Source organism: Ostrinia furnacalis, unplaced genomic scaffold, assembly GCF_004193835.3.
Source record: "Ostrinia furnacalis isolate ACB-3 unplaced genomic scaffold, ASM419383v2 OfSCF4153, whole genome shotgun sequence".
NCBI lineage: Eukaryota > Metazoa > Arthropoda > Insecta > Lepidoptera > Crambidae > Ostrinia > Ostrinia furnacalis.
Genome location: NW_021134392.1, coordinates 574,380 through 595,662, shown reverse-complemented (window position 1 = coordinate 595,662; position 21,283 = coordinate 574,380). Strand labels below are relative to the sequence as shown.

The 21,283-nt window shown below is 36.2% G+C and overlaps 2 protein-coding genes across 2 annotated transcripts in view; one reads left to right on the top strand and one right to left on the bottom strand.

The window, feature by feature from the left end:
- Positions 1 to 7,544, top strand: part of LOC114358935 (peroxidasin) — a 54,255-nt gene extending 46,711 nt beyond the window's left edge. Inside the window, exons 4-7 of the mRNA XM_028313117.1 lie at positions 89 to 321; positions 653 to 937; positions 1,016 to 1,288; positions 1,370 to 7,544. Of these exons, the coding sequence (XP_028168918.1) occupies positions 89 to 321; positions 653 to 937; positions 1,016 to 1,288; positions 1,370 to 4,224 (3,646 nt within the window). The 3' untranslated portion in view covers positions 4,225 to 7,544. The remainder of the gene's footprint in view (positions 1 to 88; positions 322 to 652; positions 938 to 1,015; positions 1,289 to 1,369) is intronic.
- Positions 7,545 to 7,993: 449 nt separating this feature from the next.
- Positions 7,994 to 9,386, bottom strand: LOC114358936 (acyl-coenzyme A thioesterase 13). The gene is made up of 3 exons (XM_028313118.1): positions 9,054 to 9,386; positions 8,722 to 8,909; positions 7,994 to 8,342 (listed from the first exon to the last, which is right to left on the bottom strand). The coding sequence occupies exons 1-3, from the start codon at positions 9,150 to 9,152 to the stop codon at positions 8,186 to 8,188; spliced, it is 444 nt and encodes a 147-aa protein (XP_028168919.1). The 5' UTR covers positions 9,153 to 9,386; the 3' UTR covers positions 7,994 to 8,185.
- Between the last annotated feature and the right edge of the window lie 11,897 nt (positions 9,387 to 21,283).

Genomic DNA, 21,283 nt, shown 5'->3' with positions numbered 1-21,283 from the left:
CATTACTAAAACTCAGCAATATACTTGATTGAAGTGGCGTATTGCACGTAGTTTTAAGTAAGGCCTAAAAACTGACACCAACTTTTAGGTATCTGCACAACAACCAGCTGAAGACAATCCCGGTTGGCGCGTTCGCCGGTATGCCCAAACTCCACAAACTGCGCCTGGACAGCAACGCTCTGATCTGCGACTGTTCTATGGTGTGGTTCGTGAAGATGCTCTCAGAACACAGCGACATGAACATCCTGGCGACGTGCTACGGACCTGACTATGCCACCGGCGCATCATTGTCCACTATGAAAGTTGAGGACTTCCACTGCAGTGAGTAACGCCTTGTTCACTAAAATAACTGAAAGTTTTATCACTAATAAGTTAACAGCCTGAAAGTAAGGGTATCTAAAACGTATTTTTCGTTACTTCTTACACCCGTATTCACAAACGATGCTTGCTTAAGTGAAGCAGCAAATCGAATGCACAGCGTTGAAGAGAGCTCTGTGATTGGTACGTGTGTGACGCTGTGAGTCCACGCGCGCTGTGAGTCCTCATAGTAATGTTTGTAAATACGGGCGTTAGTCTTCTATCTTTGATTAGTTATTTATAAAATGTTTATTACATACTAGATAATTTTATTGACTGGTGAACTTTTTTTCAGAACTCCCTGAAATTCGAACTGATCCAGAGGATGTAATTGTGGACTTTGGTGACAATGCAGTCTTCAAATGTGTGGCCAGCGGCGACCCAACACCTGAAATCGTTTGGTTCCGTGACTCTGTGGCTCTACCTGTGAATGCACCCCGATACGAATTAATGGACAATGGAACTCTGAAAGTCCACGGAATTGACGAAAAAGATGTCGGCATTTTTGAATGCATGGCCAAAAATGCTAACGGAGAAGCCCGATCGAAACCAGCTCGTATGACCATCCAGCCCAAAGCCAGTAAATATCTTTCATTAAAATATAAACAGTTAAATAATCTTATTATTATCCGATAATTCTACCCTTTTTTTGTTGCAGATGAACCGTATTTTACAGCTTTACCTAATGAGAGACTCGTCAAACTTCGAGAGCCGTTTGTAAGCTTTGATTGCATGGCAGCTGGTGAACCTTCTCCTCATGTTTATTGGCTATTTGACAACGACCGATTGCTACTAAGTGAGCGTTTAACAATTGAAAAGAATGGTACTATATTAATTCACAATATACAAATGGAAGACGCAGGAACGTACACCTGTATTGCTGAAAACATCAATGGAAGAATTGCGACTTCTGCTGTTCTTCAAATTATGAGTAAGTTTAAAAGTTTTATAAGTTCTCTTAGCTTTTTATTTCATATTTTTATTTTCATTACACTTGAATATATTGTTTCAGCTACACCTGCGTTTATTACGGTACCTAAAGATGTCCAAGCAGTTGTCGGAGATAGCGTGAATTTTACCTGCAAGGCACGAGGACACCCTAAACCAAATATCACCTGGTACAGAAACACTTTAGATTTGGAAGCAAGTCCAAATATACTTTTGACCAATGACAACGAAACCCTAACTATTCTTGAAGTAACAAATGACGACGGTGGTATTTATCACTGCCGAGCCGAAAATGCCGAAGGACTCACCGAAATATCGGCTATCCTTAAGATAGAGGAATTTAAAGTTATTCCTCCACGTATTCTTCTAAAACCTGAAGATGGCGATGCATTTAAGGGCACGGCAGTGCAAATGCCATGTGAGATTGAAAGCGAACCACCTGCAACAATCGAATGGAGTAAAGATGGTTCACGATTAACTCTGGATGATCGAATCTCAATCACATTAATTGGAAGTTTGATTATTAAAAATCTCTCTGTATCCGATACCGGTCGGTATGAATGTCATGCTTTTAATGAATATGGACATGATACTGCTTCTGTGTTTTTGACTGTTAAAAACCACATACTTCCTGGGGATGAGTATGTTAACATCGCTATAACTCAAGCAACCAGAGAGGTTGATCAGGCCATTGCTAGAACTGTAGATGAGATATTTACCAAGAAAACTTCTGTCTCAACCATAAGTGACTTGTATAGAATCACTAGATTCCCTAATGCACCCGAAAGAGAAATAGCTCGCGCTGCAGAAATATATGAGAGAACTCTTGACAAAGTAAAAGGATATATAGAAGTCGGTCTTTCAGTTACTTCGGCAGATCCATTTCATTATGAAAATGTATTATCCGGTGATCACCTAGAGATAATAGCGCGTTTATCTGGATGTGTAGCACATAGAGAGAAACGAGACTGTTCTGATATGTGCTTCCATAGTAAATATCGCAGTATCGATGGAGGTTGTAACAATTTTGCGAATCCAATGTGGGGAGCCTCATTGACTGGATTCCGAAGAATTCTGTTTCCTATCTATGAAAATGGATTCAGCCAGCCCGTTGGATGGAATAAGGACAGAAAATATAACGGATTTACTCTTCCAGTGGCTCGATTAATATCCACCGAAATAATTACCACGACTGAAATTTCACAAGATGTTGAAGTATCCCATATGGTGATGCAGTGGGGACAATGGCTGGATCACGATCTTGATCATGCTTTACCGTCAGTGAGTTCACAGACGTGGGACGGCGTTGATTGCAAAAAAACTTGCGACTACGCAGCTCCATGCTTCCCAATCGATGTTCCACCCAATGATCCCAGAATCAGCAATCGGCGATGCATTGATTTTATTAGAACAAGTGCGGTTTGCGGATCTGGGGCGACTTCAGTACTCTTTGGACGACTCCAGCCTCGAGAACAAATCAACCAATTGACTTCGTTTATCGACGCATCTCAGGTTTATGGATTTGAAATAAGTGTTGCTGAAGATCTGCGTGACTTAACAAATGACAATGGATTACTCCGCGTGGGTGCTACTTTTCCCGGAAAGAAGCCACTTTTACCTACTATTGGTATCAATGCTATGGATTGTAGACGGAACCTCGAAGAAAGTAACCGTAACTGTTTTGTTGCTGGTGATATTCGAGCTAATGAACAGATTGGTCTAGCTGCTATGCATACTATTTGGATGCGAGAACATAACCGAATCGCTAGTCAGCTTAAGGCCCTCAATCCGTTCTGGGATGGCGATAAAGTGTACCATGAAGCACGAAAAGTAATCGGTGCTCAAATCCAACATATAACTTACACGCATTGGCTACCCATCATTCTCGGTCCGGATGGGTATGAACAGTTAGGGTCTTATAACGGTTATGATTCTGACGTTAATCCTTCGATTTCTAACGTATTTGCTACAGCTGCACTAAGATTTGGCCATACTATGATCAATCCTATTCTGCACCGCTTAGATGAAAACTTCGAAACTATTCCTCAAGGTAACCTAAAACTGCGCGATGCATTTTTCTCCCCCTGGCGTCTAGTTGATGAGGGTGGCGTTGACCCATTACTACGTGGAATGTTTATGACTCCCGCCAAGCTTAAAACACCAACCCAAAATCTGAATTCTGAACTCACTGAGAAACTCTTCTATGCTACTCATGCTGTTGCTCTTGATTTGGCTGCGATTAACATTCAAAGAGGCCGGGACCACGCTATTCCCCCGTATACGAAGTGGCGACAGTTCTGCAACATGACCGAAGTAGAATCTTTCGACGATTTGGCAACGGAAATTCCGGATAAGGGCATTCGTGATAAACTCCAGAAATTGTATGGATCGGTGCACAATATCGATGTTTGGGTCGGAGGGGTCCTCGAGGAGCAAGTTGAAGGTGGTAAAGTTGGCCCACTGTTTAAATGCCTGCTCTTGGAACAGTTCCAACGCTCGCGAGATGGTGACCGATTGTGGTACGAAAACCCTGCTATGTTCAAACCTGACCAGCTGAAAGAGATCAAGAAAACGAGTCTCGCGCGTATTTTGTGTGACAATGGCGACAATATCGACACTATCGCAGAAAATGTATTTTTGCTTCCGGAATTACAAGATGGACTTATTTCATGCGATGACCTGCCGGCAATGGATCTTCGATTCTGGGTAGATTGCGAAACGTGTGCTGAGAATGAAATTGAAAGGAATAAACGCCGCGCACGTAGAGATCTTGACATCTTAGGAGGCGAAGAGGCTAGCACCGACTATACTGACGAACGCGTAGACAAATTGGAATCCTCTCAGTACGACCTCGCAGCCACCCTGGACTCTCTTAAGAAGCGCATTGAATACCTGGAAGAAACTTGCAAACGGGATTAGAAGTTCAATTTAAAGTGCCACGATGGCAGATTGAATAATTCTACTAATGCAAACCATTCATGCATGCATAATGGATGTAACATTATGTACCTACTAAATAGCACTTTTTGAAAATCTAGATGTCTATGTTAATCAATTACTTAATCAATAGGAATGTAAGATTTTATTATAATTATAAGGAAGTTATCTTTAGATTAAGTCATAATATGCCATAATTATTGATTCCCTTTTGTACTTAGTATTTCTTTTCTATAATTGTAAGTATCTACAAGGCCCTTTCACAATAAATAATCCTGCAATCCTGAACCATCATTATCTACTCCTATATGTTTTATTATAAGTTATGTCATCTTTCTATTTCAACACAATTGATTCCATATAAAATATAAGTATGTAGTCACATAATTTAAGCGATGTAGGTGAAGTAGAAACAAATTAATCTAGTCTAATAAAATAGTTAATTAAAGTAAGTGTTAAAGGTGTAGTTGATTCTAATTCTAACTTAGATGTAATAATCTATTAAGTGATGGTGAAGTGAGGTTGATATGCTGCTGATGATGACGATGTGATGGATCCGATATGCAGAACTTTATGGATGGACCACTTAACTATGGATATAAATTAACATGGACATTTGAATGCAAACTAAATATGTACATTGTACTCTTTAGCTGTTATTTGGGGCACGTCATATTGTGCTATTATCATCTAGGTGACATAAGATTTTTGTCCGTAGAAAATAGAATTTTGATGATATTCTCTGTGTTCACATGTAAAGGTGGTAAGTATGTCTGTGGTCAAATTCATTTTTGCAAGAATGTAAGTATCTAACATCTTTGACGATTGTGTTTACAGTACTGTGTTGATATGATATTATGCCATGCAACACAGTTTGACCAGTGACATACATACCAAATATTAAGCCGGTTGAAGTTTCAATTTTATGGTATTCTTTTGATTGTAAGATGCCTGTAGAATTTCAATTTTAATCGTATTCTAGTTCTAGGTATAAGTAATAGATTGACGATGTGGGATTTTTTTTGTGACATTATAAGTGTTACACAGATCTAAGGGCTAGGTACTTGTAGTAACGTTTATAAATCAAATTAAATCTTCAATAAGTTCAAAATATCAGTCTGTTTCAAACGACTTCATATTTTTATGAAGATTAAAGTTGATTTAAGAACGTTACTGCGAGTGACTCTACCACGTTACCACAAAAAGTTAAACGCGCGTTGATCACTAGTTAATGGGAATGACATTCTAAACAGGTGTTCAACGCGTGATTATTTTTTTTTTGATAGGTATTAGTAGGCACTAGTTTAATATTTCAATTATTATACATTCTCAGTGCTTATTAGAATTATAATAATATCGACATATAAATTACAATTTTATCGACATTCTGTGTATTTTATGAAGTTATAAATGTTGTAAGACGACGTGAGTGAATTCAATTATATCTAATGGTTTCTACTGACCTTACTCATAAAAATTAACTGCGCTTTTAATTATGAGTATGACACCGTTTTAGATAAATGATTACTTGTCTATCAACGATGAAAGATCAAACTTAAATGTTCATTCATGTGTTTTAATTTTTATGAATAAGGAAGTAGGTATTTTTTATGAATATTTACAATTATTTTCCTTAGGCCTTTTATACACTGCGAGTTTTTGCAGCGATACCGTGCGACTGCTGCATCGTAGCATTACTGCAAAATGTCGCAGTGTACCTTTATAGGACCTCAAGGTGCGTGCACATAACGGTTTTTTCAAGCGCTGAACGTTTCATGCATCGGAATATTGTGTACGTTTTGTTATGAAGCAAAATAATCGCAATTAAGTAAGTTTAGCAAGCACGGTCAGGTTTGAGGTCAGGTCAAGTTGAGCAGCTCGTAAACCGTGTCTACGGCGCCTGAAAAAATCTTGGCGTTCACGCAACCGATCGATGTCTGTAGGATTTCAATTTCAATATCATTATTCTCGGTGTTTAAATATTCTAAGTGTTGTAACCAGGATATTTGTGGACGTTTCAATTTTAATACTTTCATCCCCTGATTCATACAAAATGTAACAGTTTCATAACGCAGTTATAACTAAAACGACAGTGTTTAAGAGTGTCTGTTTTCATCGCAGCGAAATCGGAGTGTTTCATGGCATTTAATAGCGAAAACTGCATTATGGAACTGTTTTAAAGTTGTTTGAATAAGGGGATGAGTGCTTGGCCAGACTGGGAGCTAACGGCACGCGTACTTATTCCGGCTACTGTATGAACGAACCTTTGTAGCGCTACGTTACTTATTCACCTGTTGCTATTGCCGTCAAATAGGCCGCTCGTACCACACGCTACAGATTTCACGTTTGGCCACCAAGTATAGAAAATCTACTGCAAAATGCTGTTTACGTAGTTTCGGGGTGTTTCGAATCTGTCACGGTCGCACATGCGGGCATCTTGCTTTACCGGAGAAGGCTGGCAACAATCGAAACTTCGGATAACGTTTTTCGAAGTAACTCCGCGGATAAAAGACGACTTACGTTCCAGTTGGTTGAATTTCGCGCCAGCATTTCCAGTCTGGCCAGGCATTATTTGCAAAAGTTCTAAGTAAGTGTTGTAAAATCGATGTCTGTAGAAGTTTTACTGGTGTTCTCAGTGTTCACATATCTTGATGTATTGTCGTTGTAAGATCTGTTATTCCATATTGATTTGTAATTGATCCGATACATGTTAAAAAGGCTTTGGTACAGGCACCCAAGTAGGTAAGCAGTGAATTTCCTGAATACTTAAATGGCATTAATTACTTAGAAAAGATGGATCACGTCTTATTGATATGGAGCGATTAAATTGTTTTAATAATTTATAATGAAGAATTTTCTAACGTTTGGCATTTCAACTTACATTTCAATTTAGACTTATACCAACTTATACTATTTTTAAGTGAATTCATTCTAATATTGTTTAAAGTCTATTTATAATACTCGTATTGTATGTTATGTTCTAATTCTATTATCTTACTTTGCGCACTAAGCATTTTATGAATGTTTGTGAACCATTTTTACGCGCAGATTCGGCAATATTTTCATGATTTTTCACAAAATTAAATATACACATTAAACAAATAAGACTCCCCATAGATTGATTGATTACAATAATAATTTGATATCATGATTGTAGGACAAATTAAGAGTTTTGGCTTTAAAAATAAACAACATTTTGGTTTTCCAAAAAACATTTATGTAAAAATTGATAAGTCCCAAATCCTATTACTCATAGTACATCCTTAACAAAACATTTTAACTGGAAACCAAATTCATTTTCACTGGAAGTCATAAAATATGAATATTTAACTGTTTGAAATGAATAGCTTCATATTGATAAAACATCAATGTTTGATTAAAACTAAAAAAAATCTAAATTATTAGGAAAAAGCCTCTAAAAGAACTTTTTGTAGGCAATGTTTTGGATGAATGAATTTGATTTATATTCTTATACTAGCTGACCCCGCGAACTCTGTTCCGCCTTAAAGGCAATAAATAAGCCATCGCAATTTTTCCTTATTTGCTCACCGTTTAGACCTACCCTGGACTACGACAAACACTTTAAAACCAAAATCAACTCAAACGGCCCAGACTAACGAACAACAATTCATTTTTATTTATATAGATTTGACCCTATATGTCAATTCTGCATGTAATAATGGGACCACCCTTCTGTGTATCGATGTGAAAAAAATAAATGAAAAAATACAAATTGGTGTTTTATTTCAACAAAAAAACTTTATTAAAGGAATGAATTTGTATTACTTAAAAGTACACAGAGTTCTACCAGTGCACCTATATTTGTACTTTATCTTTGGCTAACTAATATCTACCTGTATATTCAATGATTTGAAAGGTTGTTGATACATCAACATTTAATTACATAAATTACAATTACAGTACATTTATTTTAAAATATTACTTAAATTCCTATATACTTTGTGTGCCGTCCTGTTGCTAGAACCACATTTTTGTCTTTATTGCGCACTTCAACTTCCAGGAATGCTATTTTTTTCCCAGTTTTTCTAGTCACAGCTTCTACTTCAATATTGTCACCTTCCCTTGCTGCACTCATAAACCTGGAACAACATGGTAGACTTTATCAGTAATTTCTCTAAACAATAGGAGAATTAATTCAAAATTAGAAAAAAAAAGAGAAATAAATTATTAAGTATCTTTTAGATGGAGCAGTATAAAAAAATCCAGTGTATAGTTACTATAAATAGAGGAAAATTAGGACTTTACTTGTGACAAATGAACAGAGTGTAAATTAGGCTGTCTTTTTTCAAATAAAGCAAATGTGATAGGTAGGTACAAAATATTTCCATTAAAAAAATTACCCAGCTATCAAATGTAAACCAAAATTGGTTGATGGAGACTGGAGTTTGCTAAATTAAATAAAGTATCCATTTCATTGCCAAACCATCATCATAATAATATAAAACATAAGCTACTTACGTTACACTTAAGTCAATAGATACCCCCCTGGTCTCTATAGTGTCATTGGTAGTCAGAGCATATGTAGAGATAGCATCGACCAGGTGAGATATAAATCCTCCGTGAAGGGTGCCTCTTTGGTTAAGGTGTTCTGGCCCTACTTTGAATTCTGTAACCATCTTGCCATTTCCACAGCTTACCACCTTTAACTGAAAGAAAAACAAACATAGTTTATAAAAAACAGTGCTAATGCAGGAATTTATGGTATTTAGAATATAATAAAAGTGTATTTAATCAAGATCTAAGGTTTTCTTGTTATGTAAGAATTGATTATTTTTAATGCAATTTTTTACCTTTCGAAGATTGCTGTCAAATCCTTTTGTGGAAGCTATGGCTTTTGCAAATAATTCAGCAACTGCAGCTCCTTTATTACACATTTTTGAAACTTTCATCCACTGTAATAACAGTAATACACAATCAGCTGTAAGATATTTTAAGGTTAACCTTATTTTGTACTTCAGAACGCCTTATGCTTATTGAAGGTCGTTGAATTACAGCGACGCAATATTAATATTCAATAATTTGTTTGTCTAAGAATTACTTCTAGAGTTGTTTATCTAGTTTTAACACTAAAAATCTTTAAATACAGTCTGAAACTGAGTGGAGCACAGATTTTACTATTTTGCCGTTTGGTTGGAAATACATCAATGTCAATGTCAATGTCAAACTGACAAATACATGGTTCAAATCCAAAGGCCATTAAGTTCGATATTTTACAAATAATTACACTCTTATTGTTTTTTTTAATAATGCTAAAAACTATTAATTTAAAGCTCCTCGTTCTTTTGTTAAGAAATTAGGCTAAGAGACTAATTTTGTGATAACAATAAATTGTCAATCATAAAGAACAGATAACATGAAAGCTCTTAAAGTAAGAATCGAATCACCTGGATATGGGCAGCTTTGGATGGCCCAGCCCAGCAGTAGACGACATTAAGATAAAACAAGAAATTAAGTATAATATTATCATCATGGAAATAGATAATTTATTATTGTAAAAAAATATGGTATATTTTTTTTAGAAAGTAACACGCACAGTTTAAAGTCTGTTTGCTATTTGGCAGTTTCTATTAATTTTTACCGGAAAATACTTGCAAAGAATCTGCTAGATAAAAGCCGAATTACACAGAATATTAACATGATGAAGTTGATAATAAAAATTTTAAATTACAATAAATTAGACTTAGTGGTTTCTGAAACTCAAGCAAATCTAAAGATGTTTTTTATTAACCACAGATTATTTTTAACGTTGCGTTATTTTTATATCGTTATTTTTACGCAACAATAGCGAAGTAGAGTTATGTCGTCTTGCTTGTGATTACTCCCCAGGCGCTTGTTTTAAAGTAGGTAAAAGTAAGTATGTAGGTAGGTAGGTACTTAATAAAGTAATGTGTGTGATTGTAGTGGAAACAACTCCCTGAAAAGTAAGTAGTAGTTATCTATTTTAGATCATACCTACACGTTGTAAAAAGGAAGGTAATAAGTTTTGTACTTTTAAGTTAGGGCTGGCTTAAGGTTTTGGAAGGATAAAATCTAGCTTTATAAGCATTACTTACTACTAATCACTTATTGATCTTTGATACGTCATGAGATGAGTCTTGATTGCCGTATTTGGGAGAGGGTGACAAGACACTTGATTTTTGCGAGATTAAGGTGAAGGTTAAAGCTAGGGCTACCATTTATCTCAGGATTTGTCCTGAGATTTTAGGATTTTTGGAATCTTTTCAGGATTACGGCAGGTTTTGTAAATCTCAGGATTTTTAGAATTTATAATGAAATAGGTACTTACAGTACATTTTAAAGATTTCTTTAATATAAAGATAAACAAATAAAAAATTCATCCTAATACCTTGAGTATTTTTTAATTACTCGGCTCAAGAAATTAATGTAAGTAGTACTTACTTACTATGGTAGTAATATAAGTAGGTACCTTTGACATAACTACTTAATTGGTATTCTGGATGCTCTCAATGGTAGGTATTCTTTGAAGCCCGAAACTGGCTGTTTGCACTTCTTTTATGTTATGGCTCTCATAAAGTTTCCATCAATCTAATATTGTCAGTAAAGCGAAAATATGCATCATCATCACAGTCTAGCTTTTACGTAAAATATGCAATAACCGATGAGAATGGGCTTAATTTGCAAAATGCATAATGCAAATGTACCTACTCCGGTTTCTACTGATTAGCGACCAGTCGTTATACTGTAACACTTAAACTATCGTCTAGTAGGTACCTAACATGTTTTTTCAACAATGAATAAACATTTTATGGTCTATTATTTATCAGCAAATTATGGGTCATCTCATATTTTAAGCTTACGATTTTACTAATGTAAAGTACCTACTTATAAAGTAAGTTGTAACTATATGTATATCTGTATGTACGTTATCTAGTAGGTACCCATAGTTCTAAAAATTTTGCTTAGTTTGGGTCTAGAAAAATGTCCAGAGACATTTAGATTATAGTATTAGGAACGGTGCTCCTTTATTATAGTAGTTTAAGACTGAGTTGCACTACCTTATTTTAACGATAACTATAACATTATCCGGTGCTTTTTGTATGGAGTTTGACAGATATTTCACGTCTGAGAAAGTTAAAGTAATATGGTAACTAGGCCAAAATCATCCTATTCGCCGAAAAGAAGAAACGAAGCTGAAGCTGCGAAATGTAGATAGGTATAGTCATGGGTACCTATAGTTAAGCCGGTTAGGCCGTCGATCCGGTCGAACAATGACAAAGGCCCCAGTAGAGGACGCCGGAGGTTGATCAAGCCAATGCACGAGGCAAAGAGGGCACCTAAGGTTAAAAAAAGTAAACGTGGAAATAAAGTCGCCAACATCGCAATATGGGATTAAGACGCAATGGTAAGATAAATGTATGTATAAATCTATTAATAAACATGAAAGACTCCTCCAAAAAGCCCATGTTTACTACCTACACAACACAAGCATTTTCCGTTGCTTGAATCTTCGAAACATCTCCGAACATGTCCTACTAGGTAAGCATAAAATTGTGTAACTACGTAGTGGGTACCTACAAAAATACGGAAAAATTACTCAAGTCGGTTGAATAAAATGATGTTAATTACCGAACTAGCACGTATTTAGGTAGAGCGGTTACAAAAAAATTACACAACATTATAGGGCGCAAAATTACCGGGGGCAAACCACGGACCACATCCAACTGAGGCTAGTTATGTAAGGACCGCACTTAATCACCGCATACACTGTGATAATTAAAAGCCGAAACCGAGAGAATGGTGCGTAGCGACCACGTGTTGAACTTGAGTTTGCATGCTTCCGTTATCTTGTACGGTGACCATACTTTGGGTCAAGAACGGAAACCAACTTAATTTTCTAACCGGTTTAGTTGTAAATAGGTACGGCACATATGTATAACTGATCTCTACGACATCATAGACCGTTGCAATAAGGAGCGATTTTGCGACAAAAACAGACTGATGCACTGTCGACTGTACCTCCATAGGACTTTATTTTTTCAGATTAATTCTTTGGAACTTTTAAGCCCCGAGTCCTGCCATGCGTGAAGAGGGAAACAGGTAGTCTGTGCAGGTTTGAAGCAAAAATAGCGTTTGAAATACGCTGATTTTTTTTACAGTAAAATTCATCCAGACTCGTTCTAAACGAAAATGTTACCGCTTTTTCTTTCGTCATTTATTTGTAATGTTTGATTTGCTTTATAGTACGAGATACGAGTATTAAAGTTTAATAATGGTTTTTATAGCTGGCCTTTAAAGTATCGGCTGAAATAGCTCATAATAAAATACCTAAATTTTGCCACAAAAAGTACCTACTTACCTACCTATTTTATTTATTTATTTAATTAAAATTTATAAGATGAAACAATAGATAAGTACCTATTTTATATAGTTTAGTATTAAGTGTAGTGTAGGTAGGTACTTACTACTTGAGGTCGAAGTCTGTGGTCGTGCTATTGTGGTCTGTGGTTGCCATGAATTGAAATGAAATGAGATGTTGCCCACAACTTTGCACGCTTGGAATCATTATTTACTTGATCATAGGTATACATATTATATTTCTGTTTTTAAGCTACCTTTCCATATAGGTAATGGATCAACAAAAATGGAGATGATTCGTTTATGATGACTACTTAATGAAATGCATCATGCATTTACAACGTTATGAAATAATATTAGGAATAGCTAATACCTACCTTTTTTTTTAGCTACGAGTATGATGATATTGACATAATATCAAAAGAAATAATGACAGATGTCTGTAATGTTAGCTATTGAAGTGCATGGATGTTACAATGAATAATTGAAAATATAATATCATTCTACTGTATAAACAATACAACAATATTTTAATGTTACAATGAAATTAAAATATAATTACTTTTGAGTAGATACATGATGTGGAGTTCTCCAATCACAACAGACATGCAACATGCTTGTTAAAATAATTGGTAATGAGACCGATTCCCACAGTTACTTTTGTTTTAAACTAAATTATGGTGGTTTGAAAAACAATAATTACTAATAATTAGAATTTGTTTATGTAATATTTCCGAAACAATGTAGGTAACAACAATGTCGCTAGGTCGATTTCACCTCACACAATAAAATTTTAATCATAGACTTTTTTCATAAAACTCGCGTTTTCTGTATAAAATATAATACGTTGTTGATGTCACTATTTTGAAGTCACCGGAAGGAAATTAATATGTTTTTTATAGAAAACCATTTTTTTTACATACACTACCTTGCTTAGGTACTCTATTTCCGAATTGCGCCTAAATTCAGCCATTGTTACGCAGCCATAGGCAGTTCCGGTGGCGTGTATGCCAATAGCGCTATTCAATCAAATGACTCAATTTATGGTCAAACAGCATGTTACTGTTGTTTATGCAGGTCCATTGGTTTGTTGCCCGAATTGAGCAACTTCCGGTGGTCGTGATTTAGCCTTAAATTGAATACACACACCAAATACACGGCCCTTGTTGAGTCAGAGTCTCGATAAAATTATGTTTACTTAATATTAATGCTTTGATTTATCATTTCTAGATAATCAATCATAAATCATATTCAATATTTATTCAGTAGGCCCTTTCCAGTTTCCAGGGTAATTGTACATGTCCCAAATATAGCTAGCCCTGCCACCACTTCGGGACAATTTAATATGGGCTGGTGCTAAAAAGTGGCGGTGACCTTTGTCAGCGGTTGGCATTTCCTCTCCACAAAACTTGATTAAACAAGAAGAGCCAGTAGAGCATATTTACTTAAAAAAAATGATATATTATTAAGTTAATCCTAATCATTAACTTAAAAGTTGTGGTCACCCTAATAAAAACCGGCCAAGCTGAGAGCAAACGCGCGCGCGCAAGTGTAACAAGTACGAGTACTATCGGAGCTTTCTTCGCCCGGCCGCGCCACAGGCCGGCACTTTGGACCGGTTCCTAGCGGGGAACGCTTATGTAACGCGCAAAATCGGGCTGTTTTCAAAAATGATTGCCGAGCCGGCCAACTTACTACTCGTACACGCACTTAATTGGCAAATGAGTACGTAAATCATGTCTTACGTGCGCTTTGACAATTAATTATGGACTAAGGGAAGAAACTTTCCAGCATTTTAATACAGTATTGGCTCGGCATCCATATACACTTGATTTAAAGCCAAACAGTCGAAAATGGCAACATTCGAAACCAGCATGTTGATGATTTACCTATCTTGTAAACGCGGAATGGCTTTGAGGCGAAGTTTATTGCTATGGTACACGACACACGATAAAGTTACCCCCTAAAGGTTGGTCTGATGTTACGTCACGCACTGCGAACCCGGTTTCAAAAAATAAAATAAAACTTCTCAGCCATCCTTTTGTTATAAGAGTAAGTTAATCAATTGGTCAGGAACTCAGGAGAGAAACCTCGGTCCGTAATGTTAATCAATTAAAAATAATTAATTACACTATCATCCATACTTACTACTCGTACTTCTATCTAAAACATAGAGATGATCTAAAACTACCTTCGAGGTTTTAGTTTATAACGAGTCGTACCTCGGAGAACAAGGTAAAAAACAAGAAATTAACACTGTACATTTTTAAAGGAAAGTTTTTGTTTTTCTGAGTATTAATAACACAATAGCATTATGACCTCATAGGTCAAAGCAATTTTCTGGTCAGTCATTTCTATGATTCAGATTGCATATTATTACATCAGACGTGGGTCCGGCAAAGAATGGAATTGGATATTTTTAACATTCAAGTTGTCAACATCTTTGGGCTTTGAACTATGTATAGTTCAAGGTTAGGTAAGGTTATATTTAGATGCTTTACTAAACGTCATGTGAGTATAAGCTGGTGTTATGACTATATTATTTAGGTCATCTCTATTTTTAAGTAAGCACAAAGGTAAGTATCACAAAGTTTATGCCCAGGAATAGGAAGAGTTTAACCTACCCGGCAACTATTTTTCATTGAAGTACCTACCTAGGTAATTGTGTTTCGCGTTGTGCCATCGGTCAAAAGTGTGTCATTTACAGGTGTACGTCAGTGCCACCGTTACGCAAAGCGTTCATAACCAGGTGACGTGTTGGAGGAAGCCCGAAGATGTCACGTTACGCGCACGCACCATGGCCGCGACGTGACCACCATCACCTGACACCCTAGACCATTCTCATTCATCGACACCGACATTACTGCGTAACGCGTGCGGCGACAAATCTATTGACACACCGGTTGTTTTTCTCTAAATAGACCTATCAGCATGCACACTCGTCTTTTAATACAATGGCCTGTTATGTCGTAGTGTCCATTAAGGTATCGGTTACACAAAGCGGCCGGGCAAGCGCCACATATTTTGGTAGTGGGCGTTAATCCGCGACAATGAATGTAATACGCAGAACAAAAGTAGTGCGTTGTTTACTTTATCCGGTGTTGCGTAATAGCGCTTAACCGCCGCGAATAAGGTGGGTGTAGGACACGAACATGATTGCTCTGAGAAAGTCATTGGACCCGTTTAGGAAGCTCTTCCGCACAGCCGCGACGCGTCTGCGCCGGTCCCCCCCCCCCGCGCTCCCGTCGCCCGACAGCCTGCCAGTTTCCTGAACAAACACTTCCTGATGTGTTTGCCCCGCACTTCGAGAACCTGCCACGTTTCCTTGCTCCTGTAAAGTTGCACATAAAGTAAACTTTTGATGGCCCTCTCGCAGCAACCACACATTACCATTAAAATTGGCAACCCATAGTTGAGGTACAGTTAACATCAAAGTTGTTACAGTGAAAGTGCTGAAAAGCATTTTAGCACATGCTACTTACATTATTAAGTACCATAAAACGCTATACTACAACGATAATTTCCAAGCGCTTTGATTTGAATATTAACAGTGCAATTGAGTTTCGTATTTACTTGTTTCGGCTTTAAACAGGATGCTGCTGCTAGTTTACAAACGGAAGGGCTTAATTCTCAAAAACAACAACTTTCCCTATGGTCAGAACATTGCAATCTCAAAAATTAACTAATTCCCAAGTAACGGTTGATATTTAATGTGATTTTAGGGTGCTGAAAAAAGTATAAATACCTACATTGTTTCGCAAAAACGGATTGAACAAGATAAACATCATAAAAGCAATAAGTGCATAGTCCTCTGTCCTCTTATGAGCTTTAATTTTATTTTAAATACTTTAGTGCTCTATAACACCGTTTTATGCAATGAATTTGTAACTTTCTATCAATTTATGAACTCCGATGTACCTAATTAAGTATAGTTTGAGTTATAAGACAAATTAATGTGCCTGTTAAATTGATTCTTCTTTGCATATTATTAAAGTACATTAGACCAACCTGATAAATATATCATGATAAAGGCTTGTTGCGCCTTCAAAATTCCTTGCATAAAAACTGTAAGAAGATCTGAAACAAACCTGCAAGTCATAAGGTACACTACGTTACACAACAATATGATATGTGACAGTTTGTATTCATTTGCACCTCTGCACAGTTCTTGCGGCTCCGGAGAAACTCCTGTTTATTGCGTTTTGCATAATTTCTCAATTTGTTAGTTACACTGCGTGGATAGGTAGCACATACACAAACAATTAAAAATAAAACGTACCATTGCGTTACTTCCTAAAAAAATACGAATCGACAGAGTAACAAATATTAAAATATTAATGAATTTTATGCGAAAACATTAGGTTCTAAAAATAAGTAGCCAAAAGACAGCTTTAAAGCTAAAAGCACCAGCAAAGAACGGACACAGAAAAGAAAAAACGTAATTTCGAAGAACAGGTACAGTCGACGCCGCGTCAGACTTTATATTTTTGATGTAAAAACGCACCTCGCAAGGAGCGCAGAGTTTACCTTCATATCTATTCTGCGTTAAGTCACAATTTTGAGATAGGTAATTATCACAAGTCTGTGAATTACAGCCTGTGTGTTCATTGATGGTATCAATCCAAAAGATCATAATTTAATGCTGTGCCAGTCTTGACGTTTCAATTACTAGGTGTTGTATATTTATTTGAACGAGGAGTATCGTATCGTAGTATGCTCATTACAGCTGAGTATCGGCAAGGAAGCGAGAGGTCAAAGAGCGCTTTCCCGTGGTAAAGGCCGGCTTAGAGACTCTACACGTTTTCTTCCGGCAACACACACCTAGAGTAATATAAGTTAAGTTTGATTACATTACGATAATCTAATCTCTACATCGCTATGAGAAATGAAGCCTTTTAAAAGAAAACAACCAGTCGCATTATAAACAAAAACACACTAGAATTTTGTCTATAGAAATTTTGTCGGCCGTTTGGTGTAGTGGTTCAGAACGGACTACTATGCCGAGAGGTCCCGGGTTCGATTCCCGGCCGGGCAGAAATTGAAATGATGAATTTTAATTTCTGTGACGGGTCTGGGTGTGACTATGTGTAATATTTATGTATTTAAAAAAAAGTATATGTATAAGTAGTGTATATCCGTTAAGCTAGCACCCATAACACAAGCATTAAGTTGCTTACTTTGGGGCTAGCTGGCGCTGTGTGAAATTGTCCAAAGATTTATTATTTATTATTTATTTATTATTTATTTATAGAATAGCGTAGAATTATTATGAAACATGATGAAACCACAAATTCATCAAAAACAATGGTTGAAGCTGACCAATCAGTAAACACTTTAACGCTTATATTTAACAACAATAAATACCTACACAATTGGAGTGCCATTATTGCAATGCAATTAATTGTTATCTTTGTTTAATGTATTTTATGTTTACCATGATTTGCAATCTGTGGCTGTACCCTAATAAATAAATATTCAGTGAAATCATAATGTACAAATAATATTTAAGAGTCGATTGACTATTTAAATAACAGGAATAAAAATAATATCACAGCTTCAACAATATCGAACTTTGTATTATTATTTGGAAAATTATGTAATAAATATGAGTTACTAGCGGCCGCCCGCGACTTCGTACGCGTGGATCCCGTGTTACCCCCTTAGGGGTGGAGTTTCGTAAAATCGCGGATGCGTACGTCATAATCTACCTGCATGCCAAATTTCAGCCCGATCCGTCCAGTTTTTTGGGCTGTGCGTTGATAGATCACGTCAGTCAGTCAGTCAGTCACCTCTGAGTTATACTATTTAGATTTCAACTTTACTTTGCTAATTAAAATTTGTACTGGTCATCACAAGAGACCTACCCCATAAAATACTCTAGTATGTTATGTTGGAGTTTGGATCGTAAGAAGGAAAAGACCACGAAGATTACCACGGATTTATTTTAGAACATACAGCACACAGAGACTACATGAGATCGAGTGATTGATCCAGAAGTCTGGAAACCTTACATTGACAGCGGAGTGCCAAATTCAAATATTCAAATATGCTTGCGTTTAACCAAAAAGTTTCTAACTTTCCAACACTGGCCCTTAAACGCAAGCTAAACTTACAATAAATACATTTATAAAACACTTAACACTAAAGAAACACAACACAAATACAAAGTTAACATTTTAAAAAACTTAAGTTACAATTAGCTTTAATTCAATTGTTAGCATTAAGTAACTTAAATTAAAGTTAGCAATTGACACACAAACTTATTGTGTTTCTCTTTACATAGTGCTTTAGTTAACACATCAGCTAACATAACAACAGTTGACAAATATTTAATTTCAACTATTCCTTTGTTTACAATTTCTTTAATAAAATGATGACGAATATCAATATGCTTAGTTCTAGAATGAAACATATAGTTTTTACATAGTTTTATAGCAGATTGATTGTCATTGTAAATTGTTATTCTAGGCATGGTACCAAAAATCTCACATATAAACTTTCTAATAAATAGAGCTTCCTTACATGTGTCAGACAACGCCATGTACTCCGCCTCAGTGCTGGACAAGGCAACAGTACGTTGCTTGCGACTCTCCCAAGTAACGACTGACTTACCAATAGTAAACACAAAGCCTGTGTATGACTTGCGGTCCATGTTGTCTGACGCCCAGTCAGCATCAGCATAAGCTGAAATATCCATGCCCGACCTAGAAAACACAAGAGCAAAATTACTAGTACCCTTCAAATAACGTAAAATTCTCTTCGCAGCTTTCCAGTGACTTTCTCCGAAACAATCGTTGACTAAGGTAGCTTACGGCATGACTTATATCAGGTCTCGTGCAAACTGCCACATACATCAGTGAACCGATTAAACCTCTGTAGTCATAGGTCTCATCTTTAGGTTCCTTGCAAAGTTTGTACCTCATGTAATCAATATCGTTATGTCCTTCTTTCTTTTTCAAGATAGTGAAAAAAGTTTGTAGCGACAAAAAATGAACTCTATAAATCGACAAACTAGATCCTAGTTTTATATACTGTAGGAAAATAAAATGGGATTTAGTAAAGTAGGTATTGTCTTCAATTTATAGTTGATATTTGATACGCTGTAACTAAACATCCAATAAAGCTTAAAAGCTCTATTCAATTACTAGCAATCGTAATTCCCATAGCTGGGCACCGTTAATCAAATAGTTAACTTCGTTAATCGTTAAACCGTTACTAAAAAAATTAACTTCGTTAAACGTTAAAACGTTACATTTCGGATGAATTAACGCAAGTTAACGTTAATCGTTAATCCGTTAACGCGTGATAATAAAACGAAAAAAATATTGTATGCAAGGTTCAAATAATTATAGCCCGCCCAGGAACATAAAAACCCTGGCATAGAGACGCGTCAATTGCATTTGATAGTGCAACACTGAGTACAGTCGTACCTGTGTTAAATTAATAGGCTAACTTTATGTATCAGGATTCAGGATTACGGGCTAATTTGATATTTTCATAAATGAACGAAAAAAGATTATAATTATAGGTAACCTGGTTTGAATAAATTAAATGAAACCATCAATCGAGCTAGTAGGATTTATTTTATTATTCATCAATAATCAAATTCAGAACTTGAATATTCAACTGTATAATATACCTAATGTCTGCTCATGAACGCTTCAAACTCGGTACTACTTCTTTCCCAATTCCTTAAAATTCAACACTTACAAAGTGACAAAAAACTTTAAAATAGGTAGTTGAAACAAACCACAGCTAATTTTCATAGTGGACTGTACTATACGATAAACATGTCAGTCAATTTTGTTTGTGACAACCTTTGTCACAAACATTATTCAATGAAAATATTATCCGAACCCTTAGTATTTCTCTTCGACAAATACTTTAACACATTGTGAACCACTTTTATTTAATGACTATAAAAGTTTTTAGCAATTTAAAGAAATTAGTACCATTAGTTTTCCGCAACATGGCGAGGGTTTTTATGTTCCTGGTCGGGCTATAACACGGATAACTACGGAACCCTACACTGCGCGTGGGACGACACGCACTTGGCCAATTTTTTTATATCGTTGCGTTGGTGATCTGGTTACAAAAACTGTTGTTTTGAGTTCTGGAAGTCCGAACGTACTTGTCAGAACACGTTTTTCAGCGTGTCTGCTGTATCTTTTTGGTAAACAGTAGGTACTGGATTAACGATTAACGGACTTAGGATAATTTAACGGAAGTTAACGAGTCCGTTAACATTTTTTAAAGTTAACTTAAAAGTTAATCCGTTAATAGAAATGTTAACTTCGTTAATTAACGATTAACGGATTAACGAGTTAATGCCCAGCTATGGTAATTCCTACCTTTGACTACGCACCGTGAATAATTCAATTCAGTTTCCAGGTATAATTTCGAGTACAAATACAGGACTACGACTACAGGTACTGCGTTAATACGTGGACATTATCCGTAGAAGCTCGTCCGACTAAACGACTCTTTCGCTCTATGTCCGTCCAGCAGTATAAATTAATCTGTGGTCCAGCCAACGCTTTTGGTTCGCAGAGTATCGAATCTGCGTGATGTCTAGTGCGCTTCGGTAATTTTGCAATGCAGACGACCGTGTGAGCTCTCTGATTTCTTATTAATCCGATACCCAAAATGTGCGGCGCACGTCTATAACTAACGTCCAGCCGTATTTGTTGCTTATTTTGATACA